General features: G+C 38.2%; 1 protein-coding gene across 1 annotated transcript in view; it reads right to left on the reverse strand.

The window, feature by feature from the left end:
• Window positions 1-25,475, reverse strand: part of ATF6 (activating transcription factor 6) — a 239,137-nt gene that overhangs the window by 142,559 nt on the left and 71,103 nt on the right. The window contains exons 11-13 of the mRNA XM_052637230.1: window positions 8,430-8,561; window positions 1,676-1,789; window positions 483-582 (exon numbers count right to left, since the gene is read on the reverse strand). Coding sequence (XP_052493190.1) covers window positions 483-582; window positions 1,676-1,789; window positions 8,430-8,561 — 346 coding nt within the window. The remainder of the gene's footprint in view (window positions 1-482; window positions 583-1,675; window positions 1,790-8,429; window positions 8,562-25,475) is intronic.

A 25,475-nucleotide genomic window follows, 5' to 3' on the forward strand; every position in this document is an offset into this window, starting at 1 on the left:
GACGGAGCAGGAAAGAGCACCGTGCCTGAATAGGAAGCACTAGCGCTATAAAACCTAAATGAGTGTTGTGAAACCTGGGAGGAGGGCTTCAGTGGCCATGACAGCTGTACCAGTAGCAGCAGGAGGCAAGCAGGAGGTGGTTAAAGTTCAAGCTTCCCAAGTCATCCAGGGAAGACAGCAACCCACCTGCAGGAAGCCTTCTAACAAGTATGCCAAGTGAGAGTCTTAATCGTGGAAGTGTTAGTAGCTCAGTAGTGTCTGACTCTTAGCGACCCCATGGACTGTAGCCTGCCAGGCTCCTCTGTTCACGGAGTTCTCCCAGCAAGATACTGGAGTGGGTTGCCATTTCCTTCTCCAGGGGATCGTCCCAACCCAAGGATTGAACCTGGGTTTCCTGTATTGCAGGCAGATTCTTTACTATCTCAGCCACCAAGGAAGCCCATAAATATGCCAACTGTTGTTAGAGACAAACAGAAACAAACCTGAAGAATACTAGTTTTCTGTTGATTATTCGTCATTCTTCTTGACTTGGTCCTTTCCACTTCATGTCTATGAACCCATCCTCGAAGTTCATGATTTAACCTATAAAATAGCTTAATTGATTAAACATATTTCATAGAAACAGATGTTTCATCTTTGACTGGAAAGGAATTTAATCATGTTCTGAGGTTCTGAAGAGCATTCCAAATGCCTAATGATTCAATATTCTTTTGACTTAAGAAAGCGAAGACACTTAATGTTAGTTGTTTTTAATGACTTGCATTTTTATATGGTAGTCTCCTCAATCATGAGTTCAAAGTTCAAAGAAAATCATAGCTAAATACCTGCCCAACATAAATACTAAATGCAAAAGTTTTTCCACAAAAAAAGTATTTCTGTTTCTGCTCTTGGACTATGTGCACACAAATACTGGAGATGCTGGAGAGCATAGAACAAATCATAGGACTCCTAACCACAAATGGATACATCAAGGCCTTTGAAACTCATGCTCTTTGGGGAGAAGAAAAAGAATCAATCAACTGCTCAGGAAAAGAATTTTCAAGGCAGTATATTCCAAATTTTCCAAAACTGAAAAAAAAAATTTTTAAGCCCAGTTCAAATATAACTTCCCTTTATTTTGCTTACTTTTTAAAGCAGTTGTGGAGATGTCAGACTATACTTACTTTTCTACAGTTGATTACTACATACCACACACACACACACACAAACTGAAGCAGTTTTTAAGGTGTGAAGATAGGATCCAAAAATCACAGGAAAAAACAATTCAAGGGAAGAGTAAATAAAGAAAAATACATTAATGTGAAAGTGATTCCAGAATCACATATCTTCAAATTACTACCTTCCTAATTTGAAGGAAAAGGTACCTTCCAATATGAATGTTACCACCTGCAAATCTAATACTTACCCTGAATATTTATATTAATATCATTCTTTAGTTTTCACATAAGACATATTTAAGCATACAACTCCAATATAATCACATAAAATAGACCCAATACCCCCTTTATCAGGTTGGTGGGGAAACTGAACAATTGATATGCCTGCCTATGGTTATGCAAGAAATAATTCAGAGTTTTCTCAGGTATTTGGTTAATCTGAATTAATATCTTTCTAGGTTCCACAGCTAAGCACGGGAACCCAATCAGCTATATCTGCAACAATTGACAACACTCACCTGAGAGATTCTGTTGTGTTTATCAGGGGCTGACAGGGAGGTGGAGGAATATAGAGTAATGGTTCTTCAGTTAGCACCATCAGGGCTTTGTCATTTGAAACAGAATGGTCATATCTGAAACATAAATGTACAAAATGTGTTGCCTTGTGTCTTATATTCCTAAGAAGAAGTTTGCTATAAGAAAGTCATTGCTAGTATTGTTTTCATGGAAGTACAGTCCTACTATACAGCAGAGAACTATATTCAGTATTCTATGATAAGTCATAATGGAAAAGAATGTTAAAAAGGAATGTGTGTGTGTACACACAGCACTAATTAACACAATACTGTATATCAACTATACTTCTATACTTCAATAAAAACATTTTTGCAAATATTTTAAATAGAACATACTGCAAGCAAGAAGTGAATGTGATTTAAAATGGAGGGAAATATATACCATATAGCACAAACATCAGTTTGCAGTTTTCTACAGAGATTATCACGGTAGTTCACATTTACTGCCCAGTTATTAAGTACTTAAAACTAGAGATATAATGATAACACATAGTTCACGTCTTCCGTGAGCTCGAGGCATACTCAGTGATGCTGGAACACAGGAGGGAACACAGTAAGACGTTAAACTGGGGGAAAGACCCACTGATGGATAGGAAAGACTTACGATTGACAGTGAAGTATTATGTAAACAAGACTGAAGTTTTGTGCTCATTCTCAACACTGTGATAAGAGAACTGAACAGTCTCCTTAAAAGAGTGTCTGTGTATATCTCCCAGTGTTCATTACAGCACTATCTGCAATAGCTAGGACATGGAAGCAACCTAGATGTCCACTGACAGATGAGCAGACAAAGAAGTTGTGGCACATATATACAATAAAATATTACTCAGCCATAAAAAGGAACATGTTTCAGTCAGCCCTAGTGAAGTGGATCAATCTAGAGCCTGTTATACAGTGACATAAATCACAAATAGAAAAATAAATATCATGTATTAACACATATGTATGGAATCTAGAAAAACCAGTACTGATGAACCTCTTTAAACAGAGACTCAGATGTAGAAAACAGACTTGGGACACAGCGGGGGAAGGAGCAGACAGGACAAATTGAGAGAGTAGCACTGAGACGTATACAGTGCAATATGTGAAGCAGACAGCTAACGGGAAGGGGCTGTGCAACACGGGCAGCTCAACACGGTACTCAGGGACAGCCTGGAAGGGTAGGAGAGGCTGGAGGGGGGAAGGGGAGGTTCAAGAGGGAGACATATATATACTTATGGCTGATTCATGCTGTTATATGGAAGACACCAACACAATATTGTAAAACAATTATCCTCCAATTAAAAATAATTTTTAAAAAAATATCTGTGTGTGGAAGGGGGAAGGAAAAGCATAAAATACTTGGCAGGAGAAAAGTAAAAGCCTTGAAAAGTTAAATATAAGAATCATGGAGGAATCCCTAATAAAACACCTGACTGACATTAACCACTTATTCCATTAGCTTTAAAAAATATACTTTCCTAATCATCACAGTGATCTATCTCATGTGAATTCATATCCAGAGTGTGATGTAGTGAGCAAAATATGGGTTCCTAACCAGATCCTAATCTGAGTTGAGGATATTATTGCTATTTATTCCCATCAGTCTATTTTAATCTTTCTTACTAAGATATCTGAATTCTGTCTTGAATTTCTTTATATACAATACTTTATGTGCAATACTTTATATATAATACAATACCATATATTGTATATACTTTATATACAATATATGGATTTAGAAAACTAGATTTATTAAAATTCAAAAAGAAAAACACAAAATTGGACATGGCTAGATTTGTGCTTTTCAATCAACAATATATGTTTTTTGAATACCAACTATGTGCCTGATACTGTGCTAGGTGATGGAATTCCAACAGGGAACAGGGAAATGAAGTCCAATCCTCCATGATCTTGATGGAGAAGATGGACCAAACACAAGAAAACAAACACATAGAATAAATCCAAACTGAGGTAAGAGCTATGAAAAAAACATATGGTTGAGACAGAAAACCAAATGACAACGTCTACTTCAGATAAAATGGTCTGAGAAGGAGATGGCATTTAAGACAAGGCGTAAAGGATGACAAGAAGCCAAACCTATAAAAACTGGGGGAAGAGTGTTCTAGATAGAGGCAGGTGGGAAAATGGAGGCTCTATGGAATTTAAAGAAAACTCACCAGCTGAAAAGTTGTAAGCAAGTGAGGGAGGCACAAGATGTTTGGAAAGATGGAGACCAGTCATGATAAGGAATTACTAAATGTAATAAGAAGCCACAAAACAGTGTTAGCGACCCCATGGACACGACTGAGCGACTTCACTTTCACTTTTCACTTTCATGCATTGGAGAAGGAAATGGCAACCCACTCCAGTGTTCTTGCCTGGAGAATCCCAGGGATGGGGGAGCCTGGTGGGCTGCCGTCTATAGGGTTGCACAGAGTCGGACATGACTGAAGTGACTTAACAGCAACAGCAACAGCAACAGAAAAGTGATATATTTTTAATTTATATGTATCCCTTGCTATTGTACCAAAATCAGTTTTGACGGAGGCAAAAGGGGAAGCTGGGAGACCAGTTAGAGTGGAAAACCACTCTGCCTTGCACTTGGTAAATTCTCTCAGTTAGGAGAGATCAATAGCAATCTGGGCAATAGCTGAAGATACTATGACTAAAGTGGTGGCAGTGAAGATAAAAAATGAACCAATTCAAGATAATATTTGGAAAGAATATTAATAGCACTTGTTCAAAGGGAGGAAGTAGGGTCTCTGGCTTGAGCAACAGAAATGAAGACACGTACTCTACAGAAGTGGGTGGAACTAGAATATGGAAAAGGACCTAGAGTTTCACTGTGCAGGTGTCAAGTTCGAAATGTTAAGAGAAGTGAAGGAACTACTGGATATATGACTTTGGAGACTCAAAGTCTGAACAGGAAATGAAAGAGAGTCATCGGGATATACAGAAATGGACTGTGTGCTAAATTATGGCATAAAGGGGAAAAAAAAAGTTCACAGCTCTATACTTTAGGATTTGGATAGAAGAGGAGCCTACAAAGATGAAGCAGAGCCCATGAAAACAGAGGAAACCAAACTGCAGCAATACTAAAGGAGAATGCTTCAAGAAGGAGTGATCTATACAGCCAAATGCCAAGGAAAGATCAAGATAGAGATAAGTTTTCACTGGATTTGACAATGCTGAAATCACTGGCCACTTTGACAAACATAATTTTTGCAGTGTGGAAAACTAACTTTAGATAAAACTTCAAGACTTCTAAGTATGCCACATACAAGTGGGAAAAAGCAACAGCAGAGGGTATATACACCATTCTTCCCTGCAGCTGCACCAGAAACATTCCTGATGCCCTTTCTTCTGCCTACTGGCGTTGTTATTCAGAATAAAACAGCGATGGTGGTACCCAGGTAATGAACTCACATACAAAAGGAAATCAGCTCAAATTAACTGTTGAGGGAGAAGAAAAAAACTCTGCCTTGCACTGGGTAAATTCTGAATGCTTTTAAGAAGCCAGAGACTGTTTGCCACACTAAAAAAAAAAAAAAAAACCTACTAAGACCAAAGATCTTTATATATGTGTTATTTTAAAATCAGGTCTGAATACTCACAAAAATACAAACACTGAAGTCAAGTCCATCAAAAAAATCAAAAAAGTCTAGAACTACTTTTGAAACTATAAATCTGATTTATAATGTTATTTCCATGTGATCATTACTCTAGTAATGATTTCTGCACATCTGTGCTGACTGGCTTTGTTCTATCAGCCAAAAATATTCTTTGGAAGAGGAAACAAAAAATGTGATAGGAGAAATATTGTATCAGGAAAGGGACTGCTGCTGCTCCTGCTGCTAAGTTGCTTCAGTCGTGTCTGACTCTGTGCAACCCCATAGATGGCAGCCCACCAGGCCCCCCCATCCCTGGGATTCTCCAGGCAAGAACACTGGAGTGGGTTGCCATTTCCTTCTCCAATGCATGAAAGTGAAAAGTGGAAATGAAGTCACTCAGTCGTGTTCAATTCTTCACCAACCCCATGGGCTGCAGCCTACCAGGCTCCTCCGTCCATGGGATTTTCCAGGCAAGAGTAATGGAGTGGGGTGCCATTGCCTTCTCTGAGGAAAGGGACTAGGTGGAACTGAAGGGGAAAGAAAAGGGAGAACCTAAGCCAAACATGCAATCTGGAGACAATATATCCACACTACTCCTGAGATGGTCAGAGCTCCAGACTGCCTGCAAACCATTCCATACCAACAGGAAAAATTTCAATAAATAAATCACTGCAATAAAGGGCAGTATTAAGGAGCTACAGCTAATGAGAATTCCTGGAATAAATACAGGTTCTGGCTGATGCCTTAGAAGTAGAGTGACTATCCTTTTTCCTTCATCCAAGACAGTCCTAATTTATACCTGACATCCTGACATAATTATTACACTGGTACACTAGTACTAGTAGCTGAAGCTCCAACTCTTTGGCCATCTGATGCAAAGAAGTGACTCATTAGAAAAGAGCCTGATGCTGGGAAAGACTGAAGGCAGGAAGAGAAGGGGACGACCGATGATGGTATGGTTGGATGGCATCACCGACTCGATGGACATGAGTTTGAGCAAGCTCCAGGAGTTGGTGATGGACAGGGAGGCTTGGTGTGCTACAGTCCACGGGGTCGCAAAGAGTCTGACACGACTGAGCGACTGAACTGACACTAGTACTACCTTTCATTATTAAAAGGCTCTCGGTTTGGTTGACAGATTATATGGTCATCTTATATACCAGACATTTCTAAGACTGAAAGAATATATGCAGTTAATTATTAAATGATAGACAAATGTAATATTATAAATTACGAGATTAGAATCTACTCCCTTTTTATTTGAACCAGTTCTCGTAACTCTCCTGAAAAAATGAAACATAACATAAAGTAAGCTGCATTAAAAAACACACACACAAATGTTATGGCTGAGTATAAATAAACCACCTTAAAATCAGTTTAAGACAAATTCATACTTGGTGCTTTCAAATGTTTCACAAACATTTTTTGGTATCTGTTATTTAGTATATAAAATAATAAAAGACAGAATATCAAATTAATGGGCTAACACCTAAATCTACCAAATGGCTCAATAATAATCTTAGGTATTTCAATAGAGACTTGCATACAACCAAGAATTGATAATCATTTCCATTTTTTATTAAGACCAGTAACCTATTAATAAATAATGCACAAGCAATGGAGGCTCTAGGTCAGGGACAGAGAGATGGCTTACACTTCACGCATAATTTTGAAAGCTGATAAATTACAGCCTAAAAGTCATTCAGACTTCTAGTTAGAGCTAATACGATCAAAGCAATGTGCTTTCCACAAACCACTGTATTATCTTACTCTAACGTGGACAAGTAACTGAAGGCTTTTATTTATTGTAGTTAGTGAAAAATACAAAATATTTTTATAAAGCTTGCCTGAACAGTAATTTCAGGTGTCTAATTCCATTCTATTTTTAGCAACAAGCTATATAACTTAAGGGGCATACTCTCAACTCTCATAAATCCAAAGGCTATCTATGAAAAATGTTAACTTTTGCTGGATCTTACGTAGACAACAACAGAACTCAAAATTACATGATATGCAGGGCTAACTTGGAAAAATTATTTAGTAAATTAAAAATACTATTACTATTAAACTCCAGTAATATTCAGGGAGACTTATACAATCACTAAGATCAGTATTTCAGAAGTATGGCTAATTTGGGCATGTAAAAAAAAGGAAATGTTAGGTTTTCCAACATCTATCACATTCTATGTTGCATTACAGTTACTACCATATAATTCTCTGGATCATCTGCCATATTTAGCACAGTATTTTGCACACTGCAGATTCTTAAAAAAAGTGAATACTAGCATTCTTTTCCAGGAAGACTAAATGAAGACAAGCCTGAAGGACTATGGTAATACTCTCATTAAGTGGTATGGGTGTAACAGTAAAAATCAAAAGAATGATTCCCCATGGGCTTTGGCCTGTAAAACCTTACAGAGTTAAGAGTAATCAAATCTTTAATGATTTTCAAGCATTATTCTGTACCATGGTTGCCACACTATAACTTCCCTTTGCCTTGTAATTCAAGGACCTAGTTCCACTTGACTCTAATAAAAATTATAAATCACACAGGAAAATGCTTATCAAAAACATTTCTGAAAAGGGCCACTATAACCTTCTTCTACTTGACATAAGGTAAAAATTATATTTTCATACAGCTGTCTTTACTATTTCCAAGCTATATGGAAATGTATGAAGACAGAATTAAATTATAACAAGAAAAAGAGATTCAATAAAAATCACAATAAACAAGTATAAATTATTTTATCTAATAACTGCAAATGGGTTCAGCCATATCATTCCACCAAATCATATCCATCACAGATGAAATAGTAACAAATATTACACTATATATACAAACATATGACAGTAAAATAACTATATTAAAACACTACAAACAATATACCATGTGTAATATATAAGGTATGTATTTCAATGCGTACATTAGTACACACAAACTGAGATTTTAAGGTCCCAGCTCTACAAGAATTCTAAAACTGGGACAGTTTTTAAAAAGGAAATTTACCCTTAGAACTGATCTTTTTAAAATTTACAAACATCCTTGTAACTTGTTTGCTCTACTAGGTGAAACTATGTATAAACAATTCAGATATAAATCTAACCTGTAGCTGTTTTTCTGGATGATATTATCTGATGTGTCTTGCTCCTCTTTAGCAGAAAATCCTAGAAGATGCCTCCTTTGATTTGTAGGGTTCACACTAGGATTCATTCTCTTGGAATCTTGTTCCAACATGCTGAAAATGTTAAAATGTTAGCAAATAATTGAAAAAAAAAGTTGTCATACATATTCATACAATGTGTAGCTCTAAAGCAAATCAGAATTCTGTACACACAGCAAGAATACTAGGTATAGGGGCAAGTCAAAACAGCTTACTAATATGGTCAAATCCCTAACTTGGCATCCTGTACATACATGAAAAACAATTTTGAAAATAATTTTTCTAACTATAGAAGTACATTATTTATAAACTGTTTTAAAAAGTCAGTATTCTATATGCTTTAAACTATGAATATATCCCTGGAGAAGGAAATGGGAACCCACTCCAGTATTCTTACCTGGAGAATTCCATGGACAAAGGAGCCTGGGGGGGTACACTCCATGGGGTCGCAAAGAGTTGGACACAACTGAGTGAATTAGCATGTGAATATATACATATATATAAAGTAAAAATAGGTACAATGTACATATAAACAAATTCTAAACTCAGATAATAACTAGAATAATAAGTCTTCCTTGATGCTTCAGACTGATGTTTTCAAAGAAATACTTCAAATGAAATGGGAATTATTCTCTTTATCAACAATCAAATTCACTAGATTTTCACCATCCCAGAAGGCAGGCTATCAAATAAACTTAACAGAAATTTTTAAAATGTTTATTTACTCCTTTCTCTTCACTCTCCCTAAATCTTTCTGTATGTATCTGGGGCAAACATAGATACAGATATAGATATAGATATATAAATCAATCAAATATTGCAATAGTTATTTAACACTTTTAACTAATCAAGGGCTTAGAAATCTGGCTCATTGATATGATATCTTGTGAGTTTAATTTTACAGTGCCACACATATAACTTATACTAGTCAAAATCTTCTTGAAATTCAACACAAAGGGAATTTCCCTAGGGAAGCACAAAAAAAGGGATACCAGATTCTATTTAGAGGGATGAAGTGAAGGAAGCAAATAAGGCTGATGAGAGGGTCACAGTTAAGGACCCTGAGATTGTAAGAGAAAAGCTCTTTAGAGTATAGTACTTTGCCTCCAGATTTGGAGAAAGGGATGTTAGGTGGAAGGAAAAAGCATGCACATCACTCTAGAACCTTTTTCTGATATCTTGTTATATTCCCCATTCTCTTCAATTCTTCATTCCTAGAGTCACCATCATCCAGTGTTTCTCACATAGTGTGCTGCGGCACGCTGGCATACTAAGGACTCTTCAGAGGTGTACCACCAAATGATGGTCATGGTGTAAAATCTAATTTTGCTACAACTGAGGCTCCATTTTGTTACAACTGTATCTTTCAGAAAGAATGTTCACCTGAGTGGTCAGGAACAGTATAAACCCTACTACAAATGAGATAACAGGCTGTGGAATATCCAACTAAACTTATGAAAACTTAGCCTGGTGAGTATTTTAGAAAACATGAGATAAGCAGTAAACAAAAGCAATTTTGTAGGGAAGCCAAATGAAGAGTGTGATAACAACTGTAGAATGCATTTTTTTCTTTTTGAACCTTACATTTTGGAAAAGGGCTTACTTTTTAATCCTTTCAAGGGTGATGCCAAAAATTCTACTTAAGAAAGTAAGCCTAAACAAAATCAAAGGTAAAAACTTCCCCCTCGGGACTTCCCTGGTGGCTCAATGGTAAACAATCCACCTGCTACGCAAGACACACAGGTTCAAGCCCTGATCTGCAAACATCCCACAAGCTGGAGAGCAACTAAGCCCAGGCACCACAGCTACTGAGCCCAGGTACTGAAGCCCAGGCACCTGAGAGCCCACGCTGCACAACAAGACATGCCGTCACAACAAGGAGCCCGCGCACCACTAGAGAGCAGCCTCCGCTCTCCGCAGCCAGAGAAAAGCCCACCCAGCAAGAGACCCAGCACAGCCCCAAATAAACAAATAAATACAATTGTTTTTTTAAAAAAGAACTTACCCCAGTTTACAGAATTAATTCACCTCCTATCAACCTACCTCTTCACTGCATTTGTGAAATAGCCACATAATAACATTCCTGTTTGGTGGAAGTACTCCATCAATTTCACCAATGACTAGGAGAAATTCTACCACTGTAATTATTTAAGAATTGCGTCTGAAGCCCACTCACATTTTATTTCTACTGGATAGTGTTGAGCTAAAAGCTCCTAGGAAGGAACAGGGTTTGGGAGAGGAGCAAATTCTGGGTGTCCCTCCCTGCAATTCACTTCAATAGCGTCCTCGTTTTTTTTTTAAACTAAAAATGTTTTAGCTAGTATCACTGGTCTTGGTATTAAGTTCTGGACTCTGTGGCTATTTAGAACATACCTAATAAGCAAGCCTTCTTCCAATATCCAAAGAAACCTAGCACCCCTCAGCCCTCACTTCAGGCTTTCTTTTTCATGGCTGTAGTTTCTTCCACATGTCCTCTTTACAGTACAGTCTTAGGTTCCTTCAGCGTATGTGCTCACTCCCCTCTCAATATGCTTCTCAGAGATGACATCCAGAACTGGCCACAGCGCTTCTCAGGCGGTATGACCACTACAGGACGGAACAGGGTAATTCCTTCCCATGTTCTAAATATTATTCTTCCACCAATGCAGCCTAATGTCACACAGGCTTTTTTGGCAGTTACATCAGACTCTATATTGAAGTTGGTTTAATTAAAATTCCAACTCTTCTCACAAACTGACTGGACTATTACCCTCCCTTCCCTTCCCTTCTTCTCCCACTTCCAATTTAGAATTTACATAATTGAGCTTTGTGATCTAGCTGAATAATTTACGTTAATTCCCTTTAAAATATCATTCAAGAACTTTTCAGATCCTAATTAGCAACAGAAATTCTCCTTCAAAGCAAGGAACAACATGCCATCAACATCCTCAGCTGAGCTGTTGTTAAGATATCAAAAGAACAGAGAAAAGAAATTGAGCCCTGGAGCATGCTCCCAGGCAGCTTCTAAGTTTGTAAAAGCGTAAGTTAAAACACTTATGAATTAATCATAATATCTCCTAGTCCAAAATCTCTTTCTTGACCATAGGGATATTACAAGACTGTTAAACATCCTCCTAAGACGCAAATGCAGTATAACAGCAGATACCGTTTTCTGAGCACCTTCTATGTACTAAGGAATGAAAGCTCAAAGAAAGCTGAGGCTCAAAGAGTTTAAAGTTTGCCAAAGGTCATGCTGTGATACGGTGATTTATAAAAAGAAATATATATTTGGTGGCAACATTTTTCTGGCCCAAAGCTCCTAACATCCTTGTGAATTTCCCAAGTGATGAGACCCATAAAGGTGCCATATGCTATGTTAATGAGGTGATTCTGGAAGGCCCTTAGGTTGCCTAAGGATGGGGGTTAGTCCCCAGAGGAATCAGTCATAGAATACAGAGTTTGAACTTTTAGTCCCAACTCGCACCCCCACCTCCAGGAAAGGGAAAGGGACTAGAGATTAGGTTCAATCACCAATGGCCAAATGACTTAATCAACCATGTCTCTGTCATGAAGCCTCCATAAAAACCCAAAGCAAAGGGATTCAGGGAGCATCTGGGTTGGTGAAGATTCAGAGACAGTGGTGAGCTTGAAGAGGGCATGGAAACTCCCTGTCCATTCCCTCATACCTTGCCCCATGAAGCTCTTCCACTTGGCTGTTCTGGAGTTATATCCTTTACGCAGCTCTTCCACTTGGCTGTTCCAGAGTTATATCCTTTAATGATAAACTGGTATTCTTGTAAGCAAAATGTTTCTCTGACTTATGTGAGCCACTCCAGCAAACAAACAGAAACCTGAGGATTGTGAGATCCTCTGATCTCTAGCTGGTTGGCGAGAAGCACAGGTGACAACATGGATTTGCAGTTGATGTCTGAAGGGGGTGAGGGTAACTCTTCTAGGACGGAGCCCTTAAACTGTGGAATCTGACCTTGTCTCCACACTGGCTGCATCAGAATTAAGCTGAATTGTAGGACACCCAGCTGGTGTCAGTGCTTGGTGGTACAGGGAAAACCTCTCCATATTTTGGAACTGGATAATCAGAACCCTTAGGAGAACTGTTTGGTGGTATGGAAAAACACACATTTGGAATTGGTACATGTCAGAAATGTACATGCTCTGAGTAATTAACGAAGCCAGGATTTGGGTCCAGGATTAGAACATCATCACTGCCTTATGTTGACAACATTTTCCAGAATGACTGATTGATTCACTCATTTATTCAACATGTTCTAGACACCTATTACGTTCCAGGAATCATATTTGATACTAAAGACTCAAAGATAAAACCGAATATAGTGCGTATAAATGTGTCTGTGTGTGTGTGTATGTTGGGGGGGGGGGGGATACAGATAAAAGATAATAGAGGGATTAGCAGCATGATAGCGGTTAATGCCAAATGTTACAGAAGCATACAGCTAGGGCATTTGATCTTTACCAAGAGGATCATGAAGTTATCTTAAATGACAAGCAGTAAATAAACAGGTGGAAAAGGAGAATGGGAGTGAGAAAAGGCATTTCATGCAGACTAATATGGAAAAGGACACAGTCACAGGAGAGTATGATTTGCTTGAGAAATTGCAAGTAAAGCAGGAGAGGGTATATGGGTGGACATGTGCATGTATAAGCACAGCGGGAAAGGACAACCTCAAAGAGAGAAGGGAAAGAGACGAGACTAAGAGTAATGCAAGGCTAGATTATTTATGGGTGGCCTCGCCTGCCACACTATCAGCAAGTCTAGCAACTTATTCAACAAAAGAAACAAAACTGGTATGTTTTATTCTTGTTTTAATTTTGGTTCCCAGTTATCATATCCCTTTCTATATCAACATCTTCCATGTGATTAATGTTAAATTCCCCAGTATAATGGGGGAAATCTAGCTTCTTTCTTTTAGAAACTGATATTACATTTGTCCTCTACCCATCTAGACTACTTGGTGATTATCACTGCCAGAAAAACAGCAGACCACTAGAACAGTTCCTCTGCTTTACCTATTTCCTGGCTAGGTATCTTAAAGCTGTTTGTGAGGCTCTCATAGGTAAGTGCCAAGTTAAAGTGGCTGCTATGGCTTCTAGGAGCAGCTTTTACATTTTTCCTTCCTCGAATCCTACTGTCAACTAGCAATGAACACATTTAGTTCTTCTGGATCAGAATGCACCTTCCTCTAGCACAGTGACTCTCACAAAGTGCAGTACCCAGACCAGCAGCTTTAGCATCACCTGATAACTGCTTAAAAATGCAAACTCTCAGGTCTCATTCCAGTTCTATGCACCCAGAAACCCTGGAAGTGGTGCCTAACAAGTTATGTTTTAACTAGCTGTCCACATGATACACGTCAATGTTTGAGAACCAGTATTTTAAACTAATCTTGTTTCTCATAACATCTGTCCTATCTCAATTCCCTAAAGGTTACATGTTTTTCACAATAAATCCAACAGAAGTGAACAGTGTGGGGAAAAGGATGGGGGACTTAGATGAAATGGCTGTGGAAGGACACAATCAAAAACGATGTATGTGGTTTATGGATGATTAATAAAGTTATTTTTTAAAGGTTTATATTTATTTTCATTTATTTTGCTGCGCTGGGTCTTACTTACAGCGTGTGGGGTTTTGATATTTGTTGTGGCACGTGGAGTCTTTAGTTGCAGCATGTGGGATCTAGTTCCCCAACCAAGGGTCAAACCTGGGCCCCCTGCATTGGGAGCGCAGAGTCTTTGTTACTGGACCACCAGGGAAGTCCCTAAAGTAAATTATTAATAAATTATTCATAACCATTAGTACCTGAGAGTTTTTAAAGAGTTCTTCTACTGATTATTGTTCTTTAGATGATTTTACTACCACTATGAAAACTGGCATTTCAACTCACAACTTATAACTGTTACAAGGAAATGCCTTGAGTTTAACTATCAGTTCAGTTTATTCCATCTATAATTGGACTGTAATCACTTAGCAGTCATAATCACTTAGCAGCTACACTTGCTCGAAACCAGTTTTAATGTTGACTGGTTCGGCTCATAAGTGATCACTATTTTTCCCACTGCCCACATGAGAAAATGATTATCAGAGTGTAATGACAAATATATGCTTAACCATAACTACTTTAATAATTTTACCCTTTTTTAGCCTGAGGGCTCACTTAGATCTCTCATTCAATGGACTCCACAAAAAAGATCTTCACAACACTTTCATTACACAGAGTCAACAAAGCATTTTTAACAAGGAAGTAAATCAGAAAAGAGGCAAAAAATAAACATCCAGGCTAACAAATACATGAAAAGATGCTCAACATCACTCATTATCAGAGAAATCAAAACCACAATGAGGTACCATCTCATGCTGGTCAGAATGGCTACCATCAAAAACTCTACAAACAAAAATGCTGGAGAGGGTGTGGAGAAAAGGGAAGCCTCTTACACTGTTGGTGGGAATGCAAACTAGTACAGCCACTATGGAGAACACTGTGCAGATTCCCTAAAAAACTGGAAATAGAACTGCCATACGCCCCAGCAATCCCACTGCTGGGCATACACACTAAGGAATCCAAAATGGAAAGAGACACGTATACACCAGTGTTCATCACAGCACTGTTTTCAATAGCTAGGACATTGAAAAACCTAGATGTCCATCGGCAGAGGAATGGATAAGGAAGTTGTGATACATATACACAATGGCATATTCAGTTCAGTTGAGTTCAGTGGCTCAGTCGTGTCTGACTCTTTGTAACCCCATGAATTGCAGCACGCCAGCCTTCCTGTCCATCACCAACTCCCGGAGTTCACTCAAACTCACATCCATCGAGTCGGTGATGCCATCCAGCCATCTCATCCTCTGTCATTCCCTTCTTCTCCTGCCCCCAATCCCTCCCAGCATCAGAGTCTTTTCCAATGAGTCAACTCTTCGCATGAGGTGGCCAAAGTATTGGAGTGTCAGCCTCAGCATCAGTCCTTCCAATGAACACCCAGGACTGATCTCCTTTAGGATGGACTGGTTGGATCTCCTCGTAGACCAAGGGACTCTCAAGAGTCTTCTCCAACACCACAGTTCAAAAGCATCAATTCTTCGGCACTCAGCTTTCTTCACAGTCCAACTCTCACATCCATCCAGGACTACTGGAAAAACCATAGCCTTGACTAGACGGACCTTTGTCGGTAAAGTAATGTCTCTGCTTTTAATATGCTGTCTAGGTTGGTCATAACTTTCCTTCCAAGGAGTAGGTGTCTTTTAATTTCATGGCTGCAATCACCTTCTGCAGTGATTTTGGAGCCCCCCAAAATAAAGTCTGACACTGTTTCCACTGTTTCCCCATCTATTTCCCATGAAGTGATGGGACCACATGCCATGATCTTCGTTTTCTGAATGTTGAGCTTTAAGCCAACTTTTTCACTCTCCTCTATCACTTTCATCAAGAGGCTCTTTAGTTCCTCTTCACTTTCTGCCTAAGGTTGGTGTCATCTGCATATCTGAGGTGATTGATATTTCTCCTGGCAATCTTGATTCCAGCTTGTGCTTCTTTCAGCCCAGCGTTTCTCATGATGTACTCTGCATATAAATTAAATAAGCTGGGTGACAATATACAGCCTTGGCATACTCCTTTTCCTATTTGGAACCAGTCTGTTGTTCCATGTCCAGTTCTAACTGTTGCTTCCTGACCTGCATATCGGTTTCTCAAGAGGCAGGTCAGGTGGTCTGGTATTCCCATCTCTTTCATAATTTTCCCCAGTTTATTGTGGTCCACACAGTCAAAGGCTTTGACTTAGTCAATAAAGCAGAAATAGATGTTTTTCTGGAACTCTCTTGCTTTTTCCATGATCCAGTGGATGTTGGCAATTTGATTTCTGGTTCCTCTGCCTTTTATAAAACCAGCTTGAACATCTGGAAGTTCACAGTTCATGCATTGCTGAAGCCTGGCTTGGAGAATTTGGAGCATTACTTTACTAGCATGTGAGATGAGTGCAATTGTGCTGTAGTTTGAGCATTCTTTGGCATTGCCTTTCTTTGGAATTGGAATGAAAACTGACCTTTTCCAGTCCTGTGGCCATTGCTGAGTTTTCCAAATTTGCTGGCATATTGAGTGCAGCACTTTCACAGCATCATCTTTCAGGATTTTGAAATAGGTAAATTCCATCACCTCCACTAGCTTTGTTCATAGTCATGTAGTGATGCTTTTTTTTTTTTTTTCTATTTTAGGCTGAGTTTATTTATTTATTTTGTTTCTGTTTTTAGGCAGTGTTTTATTTATTTATTTTTAAATATAAATTTATTTATTTTAATTGGAGGTTAATTACTTCACAATACTGTATTGGTTCTGCCATACATCAACATGAATCCACCATAGTATACACGTGTTCCCCATCCTGAACCTGATGCTTTCTAAGGCCCACTTGTCTTCACATTCCAGGATGTCTGGCTCTAGGTGACTGATCACACCATTGTGATTATCTGGGTCGTGAAGCTCTTTTTTGTACAGTTCTCCTGTGTACTCTTGCCACCTCTTCTTAATATCTTCTGCTTCTGTTAGGTCCATACCATTTCTGTCCTTTATCAAGCCCATCTTTGCATGAAATGTTCCCTTGATATCTCTAATTTTTTTGAAGAGATCTCTAGAGTTTCCCATTCTATTGTTTTCCTCTGTTTCTTTGCATTGATCGCTGAAGAAGGCTTTCTTATCTCTCCTTGCTGTTCTTTGGAACTCTGCATTCAGATGCTTATATCTTTCCTTTTCTCCTCTGTTTTTCACTTCTCTTCTTTTCACAGCTATTTGTAAGGCCTCCTCAGATAGCCATTTTGCTTTTTTGCGTTTCTTTTCCACGGGGATGGTCTTGATCCCTGTCTCCTGTACAAGGTCACGAATCTCCGTCCATAGTTCATCAGGCACTCTGTCTATCAGATCTGTTCCCTTAAATCTATTTCTCACTTCCACTGTATAATCATAAGGGATTTGATTTAGGTCATACCTGAATGGTCTAGTGGTTTTCCCTACTTTCTTCACTTAAGTCTGAATTTGGCAATAAGGAGTTCATGATATGAACCACAGTCAGCTCCCGGTCTTATTTTTGCTGACTGTATAGAGCTTCTCCATCTTTGGCTGCAAAAAATATAATCAATCTGATTTCAGTGTTAACCTCTGGTGATGTCCTTGTGTATTCTTTTCTTGTGTCGTTGGAAGAGAATGTTTGCTATCACCAGAGCGTTCTCTTGGCAAAACTCTATTAGTCTTTGCCCTGCTTCAATCCGTACTCCAAGGCCAAATTTGCCTGTTACTCCAGGTGTTTCTTGACTTCCTACTTTTGCATTCCAGTCCCCTATAATGAAAAGGACATCTTTTGGGGGGTGTTAGTTCTTAAAAGGTCTTGTAGGTCTTCATAGAACTGAGAATGGCATATTACTCAGCTATAAAAAAGAACACATTTGAGTCAGTTCCAATGAGGTGGATGAAACTGGAGTCTATTACACAGAGTGAATTAAGTCAGAAAGAGAAACACCAATACAGTATATTAACGCATATATATGAAATTTAGAAAGACAGTAACAATGACCCTATATGCAAGACAGCAAAAGACACACAGATGTAAAAAACAGACTTTTGGACTATGTGGGAGGTGAGGGTGAGATGATTTGAGAGAATAACTTTGAAACATGTATACTACCATATATAAAACAGACGACGAGTGCAAGCTCAGTGCACGAAGCAGGGCACTCAAAGCCAGTGCTCCAGGACAACCCAGAGGGATGGGGGAAGGAGGGAGGTGGGAGGGGGGGTTCAGGATAGGTGGACACATGTACACCCATGGCTAATTCATGTCAATGTATGGCAAAACCACAATACTGAAAAGCAACTAGCCTCCAATTAAAATAAATAAATTTTTAAAAAATGACTAGAAGAAAAAGAAATAAAAAAGCCTCCAAACCGTCTATGAGTCCCAATTTTATTAATCTATCCATTTGGCCTGAATGTATATTGAAGGCAATATATCAGGAAATTCTGTAAAGAGGCTTTTAAAGTTTGTCACTTGTTTATTCTTGGTAGTTGTTGTCCTTCAGCCCCAAGTCCTTGTAAATTTTTTTGAAGTCTTAAAATGAAATTTCTCTTAAGCTAAATAACAGAGACGCTGACTGTCCAATTCAGCTCAAAACAACTATATATGCTCCAAACTATGAAATGACCTACAGAAACTTTAACCATCTAAATAACTGCAAAGTTACATGTCCCTTGTTTTCATTAATATGTGAAATACGTGAGGGAGCTTTATTTTACTGGCAGAATTCAAGACTGTCTTCACACAACTTTGACAACACAGATATGAAGGAAGGAATTTGACAGTCATAATAGCCAAATGTACAAAAGAGTAAGAGAAAATTATTGTTGATATGAACTTTCAGATTCTTGGCATGAGTGTTTTTGCGTCATTCAGTGTCTCTTTTTGTTAATTTTGGAAAAAAATTTCCCAAAACACAAGGAGATGACTCAGTCACAGTAAGAGTTAGTATAATGATTAACTGTTATAGTTCATGATATAAATAAGGCAATCTAACCACTCTTTTCATAAGTAGCTTAAATCACATTCTATTCAGTGTTTTCAAATAAACTAATAAATATTTTAAAAAACAGAAGTCTTTATGTCTCTGTGACCAAAAACAAGCTACCCTGCAAAAGTTACAAGTTTTAAGTCTCAGAATAACCATTACACCAATAAACGCTGCTCATGCTGGGGGTCAATGGGCCTGAAAAGCACAGATTAATAAAACATAAATAACTTCAATTTCCCCAAAAGTCTGGAAAAAGTATTGTAAGAATTGTTACTTTATTTTTTCATTTATGAAATTCTAAAAGCTAACAACTGTTTCATTTATGAAGCAAACTTAATTATTAAGATATGATTTCAGATACCCCATTTTCATAGCAAGGAGCTCAACAAAAAATGGTACATCTCCAAATCTATTTTACCCTTCATGAACCTGTTTCCTTACGGTACCAGCTGGTCAATTTTAAAGTCAAGCCATTTCAGCATGTAAGAATCTTACTGGTTCCCATCCCCAAAAGAAACCCATCTGCTGCTATTGCGCTCCCTGAACACTGCACATGAAAAGCTGAAATCACTTTAGCCTGGAAAGAGCATGACGATCCTTAGGTTTTAATGTGGAATAGTGGAAAGAACACAAAATTGGGAATCAAGAGATATGGATTCAACGTGTGGCTCTGAGACTCCCCGAGTCATTCCGGGAAAGTTGGTTAACTTCTCTGAGCCTCCAATTCCTCTCAAGAAAAATAACTTTCACAGCGGTTTTCAAAGATTCAAATGATATGATGGATGAGAACATGCTTTATAAATCAGAAAGTGCTTTGTGTCCCAAAGATGACACAGCAGTTAGTGGCACAGCTTGTCTTCCTGCCTGCCAAGGTTCAGGCTATTCTCAACATAGCAACTGAAGTGATTGTTTTAAAATCTAGGTCAGATGACTATGTCACTCCGCTGCTCAAAACCTTCAGATGGCTCCCCATTTTATCATGGTAAAAGCCCCTACGGCCTCACTAAGTTTATTCCCTCCCTGTACCTTACCTCTCTGGCCTCATCTCCTACTACTCTCCCCCTTGTTCACTTTATTCCAACCACACCGACCCCCTTGCTTTTCCTGGAACATGCAAGGCACACTTCCACCCTAACACCTTTGTTCCCTCTGCCTGCAATGCTCTTTCCACAAACATCCATATGGATAATTATCACTTTTAAGCCTCGGTTCAAATGTCCACTTTACAATGACAACTATTTAAAACTACAATTCCAATAACCACCCTCACACTTGTAAAACTGTTTACCCTACTATATTTTATCCCTTTTTTAAAATCATTTTACTTATTATGTTTACTATCTGTATGTCCCTGTATGTATATTTTGCTCTAAGACAATGCCTAACCCACAGGAGGGATTTCTTTTATTTTTATTTTTTTCTTAAGTAACAAATGTTTTTTTATGTAACATTCTGCCTCTTGCCAGGAGAAAAAATACAGATCTTTATTTTAGAGAAAACTAAGGCACAATTCAAGAATAGCAGGTGGTGAACTCATTATTATACCATCTCCAGATGCAGGAACAGGAAATTATGTTAATTTTCATTGAAACTGAGGCTAAAGACAGGGAGTTCTCAAGGGAGTTCTCCAAATCTTAAAAAAGCTATTTTTCTCTGTTTATTGAATGGTTCACAGATGATTTTTGCAGACTTTTAGTAACTGGGGGCAATTTACTAGAAACAGAAATTTGAAGCAATAGATCAATAGTCAAGATTAACAAAAAAAAAAAATTCCTCTAAATCGTAGTTCTCAGAACCGCGGATTACCAGACCTTGAGAAGAAACACATACTTTACAGTGGCAGTTTGCCAAGCAAGCCGGCAAGAGCAAGAAAACAACCTGATATTCTTTCATCCATTCAGTGAACAATTATAAAGCAAGCACTCTTCTAACAGGCAGTGTTCATTCTTGGAATCTAGTCACCAGACTCTGAAAAAGGCCTAGCAGCTTGTGGAGTGGTCCAACTAAAGAAAGAAGGAGACCCCTAGCCAACAGCCCTGGCTCAGTCCCAGTGAGGCCAGCACCAACCTGCTGGCTATGAGGAGTGAGCCATCTCCAAGCAGGTCATCCACCCTGAGTCAACCCCGCTGACACTCCATGGAGCAAACAACTGCTGTCTCTAGTGAGCACTTCCCAAACTGCTGGTGTTTCAGCAAAGTAAATGACTGTTGTTGTTTTAAGCTTTTAAGTTTTGGGGTGGTTTGCTACACAGCAATTGATAACTAATACAATATTAAATTGCTGAAGTCAATAAATCAATATTTAATACAATAAGTTTGTGTGTGAACAACTCTTTAGTATCCTCTCACTTGAAAAAGTCATCCTCTAATCATTCTTAAATGCCTATAAATTTCAGTGCAATCTCTTCTGTTATATTCCCATCAATCCTATCAACCCATAAAATGCATATTTTCTCCTTTCACATCCAATCTTAAGCTTTAGGAAAATGGGTAACATTATTGGATCTTTTTCTCTGCATAAATGGCTGTTGTTCTATTAATGATTAACACAAGGGCTCCAAATACAAACTGAAATCTAGCTCTGCCAAATGTTAGCTATGACTTCAGTTTCCCCATCTGTAAAATGGCGAAAATAATACTTACCTTATAGTTCAATATATAAAGTGCTTAAATTAATACTTGCTACACAGCAAATGTTTGATAAAGCTCAACAGCAAAACACATAAAAAACTGCTACCTTTATCAACCAAACACAGGTGGTATCAGCAAACAGGCAGATTATTCTGAAACTGTCTTCACTTTTGTACTCATCTTTTTTCCCAACTATCTTATTTCCATTTATCTCTCATTTTCAAATTCACATTATACTAAAAAGCGGGGGAAGGAAAATTAAAGTAAGTAATGCTGCTTTATTGAGATTCCAATAAAAGGGTTGAGTTGCTGTTGTTTAGTCACTAAGTTGTGTCTGACTCTTTTATGACCCTATGAACTGTAGCCCGCCAGGCTCCTTCTGTCCATGGGGTTTCTCAGGTAAGAATACTGGAATGGGTTGCCATTTCCTTCTCCAGGGGATCTTCCCGACCTAGGGATCAAACTCACGTCTCCTGTATTGGCAGGGGGATTCTTTACCACTGAGCCAACAGGGAAGCCCAAAAGGGTTCAGACAGAAAGCCATATAAGGCATACAGAGTATCTGTGATTCCCCAGTATTAGCTTCTCAGAACTCATGGGTTGTGATAAATTGACTGGTAACATAAGATATCAATGCCAGTTTATGTTCGCAACACACAGACACCATGAAGTCTAGATGCATAGCACACACTCACACTTCATGCTACACTAGCTATAACTCAGTTAAAAACCATCCGTGAACTGAAAGTGAAGTCGCTTAGTTGTGTCTGACTCTCTGTGACCCCATGGACTGTAGCCTACCACACTCCTCTGTCCCTGGGATTTTCCAGGCAAGAGTACTGGAGTGGGTTGCCATTTCCTTCTCCCGAGGATCTTCCCAACCCAGGGATCAAACCTGGGTCTCTTTCATTGCAGGCAGACACTTTACCATCTGAGCCAAACACCATCTGTAGAATATACCTTATAATATAAGTTTCAAATGTTTACTGAAATGACAGAACAGGTCAAATCTGGAGAAAATAAGACATTAAACTTCTAGGCAAACTGCCTAGAAGCAACATATAATAATTACATATATATTTTGCAAAATCAAAAGTTTCAAAGTTATTTTATAGTCTAAAGAAAATATCAAAGTAACCAACTTAAACTCTGGTAGTTTTCTCATCTGCCCTAGTTTCTCACTGATGCCCTCTCACAAGACAGAAGCAGCAGAAGTTACCACATTATCACCTTTTAGCTTTGAAAGTGACATAGTGACTGACTTATTCAAGGTAGAGAAGGAAGTTAGCAAAGAATGTACCTTTCTGATTTCAACTGCTTTCCCTTCACTATGACAAGTCAGGTCTGAGGGGAAAGGTCGCCAAGTGATACATTATAAAGCCATTGCAATGCTCCTTATTCGTCTTTCTATATGTAGCTCACAAGAAAGCCAAAACTAAAGAAAATCATCAAAAAAAAAAAAAGAAAAAAGAAAATCATCTATAGAATTTTCCATGCCCTCAAAACTCTGCACTATTGATAGACTCTATGTCATTTTTTTAAACAAAGGGTGAAACCCTATAGGGACTAGAAGAAAAGAGAACCAATTACTTTGCACAGATTCTTTTTTGAAGAACATGAATAAATTAGACATGAAAGTGAAAAGTGAAAGGGAAGTCACTCAGTCGTGTCCGATTCTTAGCGACCCCATGGACTGCAGCCTACCAGGCTCCTCCATCCATGGGATTTTCCAGGCAAGAGTACTGGAGTGGGGTGCCATTGCCTTCTCCACTACCTCTCTGCAATCCCAGAAAGGGATTCAATAACACCTAGTATTTAGATGCATAGTATTTCTTCAGTTTATGTGTCACTTTGATAAATGTGCAAAGTACTTTTAGCCAAAAACTTGAATTAGATTTCATTTTAAAGTCTAGCTGAACAAAACCATGTATACTTGGTGGTTTGAAGTCTGACATATAAGTTATAGAGTAACTTTTAACCTACAGCCAATAGTGATATCATACAGCAAAGTGTGCTCAGCAACTGAATAAGGGGAAAAATTGAAGCCAGACTTGGAGACAGGCTCATCTCAGGATAAAAAGTTAGAACTCTTCCTATAAAAATAATGAAAAGCTGACAAACTTAGAGAATACTGGAATTAGAGACATTTTATTTCTAACCAGTTCCAGGCAATTTCAATACCGTATTCTCTGTGGTGATCTTTTCCCTAATAACATAGTGTCCTAAGAAAACCACAGAGTAGCTGGCCCCTACGGAGTATGATTTGCCTTCCTCACCCAAGTCTGATGTCTTAAACTGTAAAGATTATGGTTCTTGTGAGAGGACAGCACCTCACCCTGAACAAAGGAAAAGTATTATTAATTTCAAACACTTGCTAATTTTGTTGTTGTTCAATCGCTGTCATGTCCAACTCTTTGTGACCCCATGGACCACAGCACGCCAGGCTTCACCATTCTGTCCTTCACCATCTCCCGGAGCTTGCTCAAACTCAAGTCCATTGAGTCTGTGATGCCATCCAACCACCTCATCCTCTGTCACCCCCTTCTCCTCTTGTCTTCAATCTTTCCCAGGATCAGGGTTAAGACTTAGTATATTTTAAACCGCCTAAGGATGCTTCTTTATTATTTGCAGGAAAGGAGAATGGTTAAAGTGACTTTTTAACTAAGTAGAAAGGGGAAGAAGTAACAAAGCAGTCTATATACTGCAGTCCTACGTGCCAGGAAGAAGCTCCTCTTACAGGATTCTGTCATGGCTCTTGTTCTCTCCAAAACCCAAGTTCATAAATTTCCTCAATTATATTATATAACACAAACCTAGGAATATACAAGTACCTATCAAGAGATTTTTAAAAATTTCTTTCACATGAATTATCTTCCAGTTTAATGGGTAAGCGTGCTTACAATCACCATAGGGGTCAATGTATAGAAAGGAAGAAATACAAAATTATACACAGTAGTTTTCAACCTTGGACATACCTCAGGATTATCTAAAGAAAAATGCTTTATTTAAAAAAAATGATTTAGACCCATCTTATTAAATTCCATACAGGCTCAGTTGGCTGTTTTTTTTAAGATTTTCAAAGTGATTATATACAGGCAAGGTTGAAAACCACTATAAAGAGAATTTAACAAAAAGTCATCCAAACTATTAAGGAGAAAAGGAAAATTAGCAAAATATCAGACAAACTTCTATGATAAAAGCTGCTGCCCTACCATTATTCAAGAGTCAACAAAACTCAGAATATAATAAAGGTAATAATAAACAACAAATTACAAGTAGCATTCAGACTGATGTTTTCCAACTAGCTCTTAATCACTTTGTTTTACAAAGAAGGAAGTATTTTTAGCACAATTTGTTGCTGGTTAAACTTTATGTTGCTAATAGAACCTTTTAGAAATTCTTTTCTTTCTATCAAAATTTATCTATTTTCCTTTCCTCTTTCCTTATTTCTCCCTCATTTCTTAAATTAATTCAACTTCCCTCCATGAAGAAATATTTTTACAAGTGTCCAAAATGAACACTGCCCATTTTCCCACCTCACTGTATTTCCTGAATATTTGTATAACTCTGAGATTTACACCAATCCTTGGGGTGAGGAGCAAGTTAAACTTACCTAATGTCAAAACTGTCATGAAGTTCACACTTAAAACAATAAAACTTACAAGTCAAATAGAAACACAGCATACAGAAGCAATGAAAAACTATGTCTTCAGTATGAACAACATCAGGTATGATCTTTGACTACTCCTTGAAAGTAGGGACCCAACAGGAGGGAACCCTAAAGATAAGTCCTCTCCC

The sequence above is a fragment of the Budorcas taxicolor genome, chromosome 3 (assembly GCF_023091745.1).
Source record: "Budorcas taxicolor isolate Tak-1 chromosome 3, Takin1.1, whole genome shotgun sequence".
NCBI classification, from domain to species: Eukaryota; Metazoa; Chordata; class Mammalia; order Artiodactyla; family Bovidae; genus Budorcas; species Budorcas taxicolor.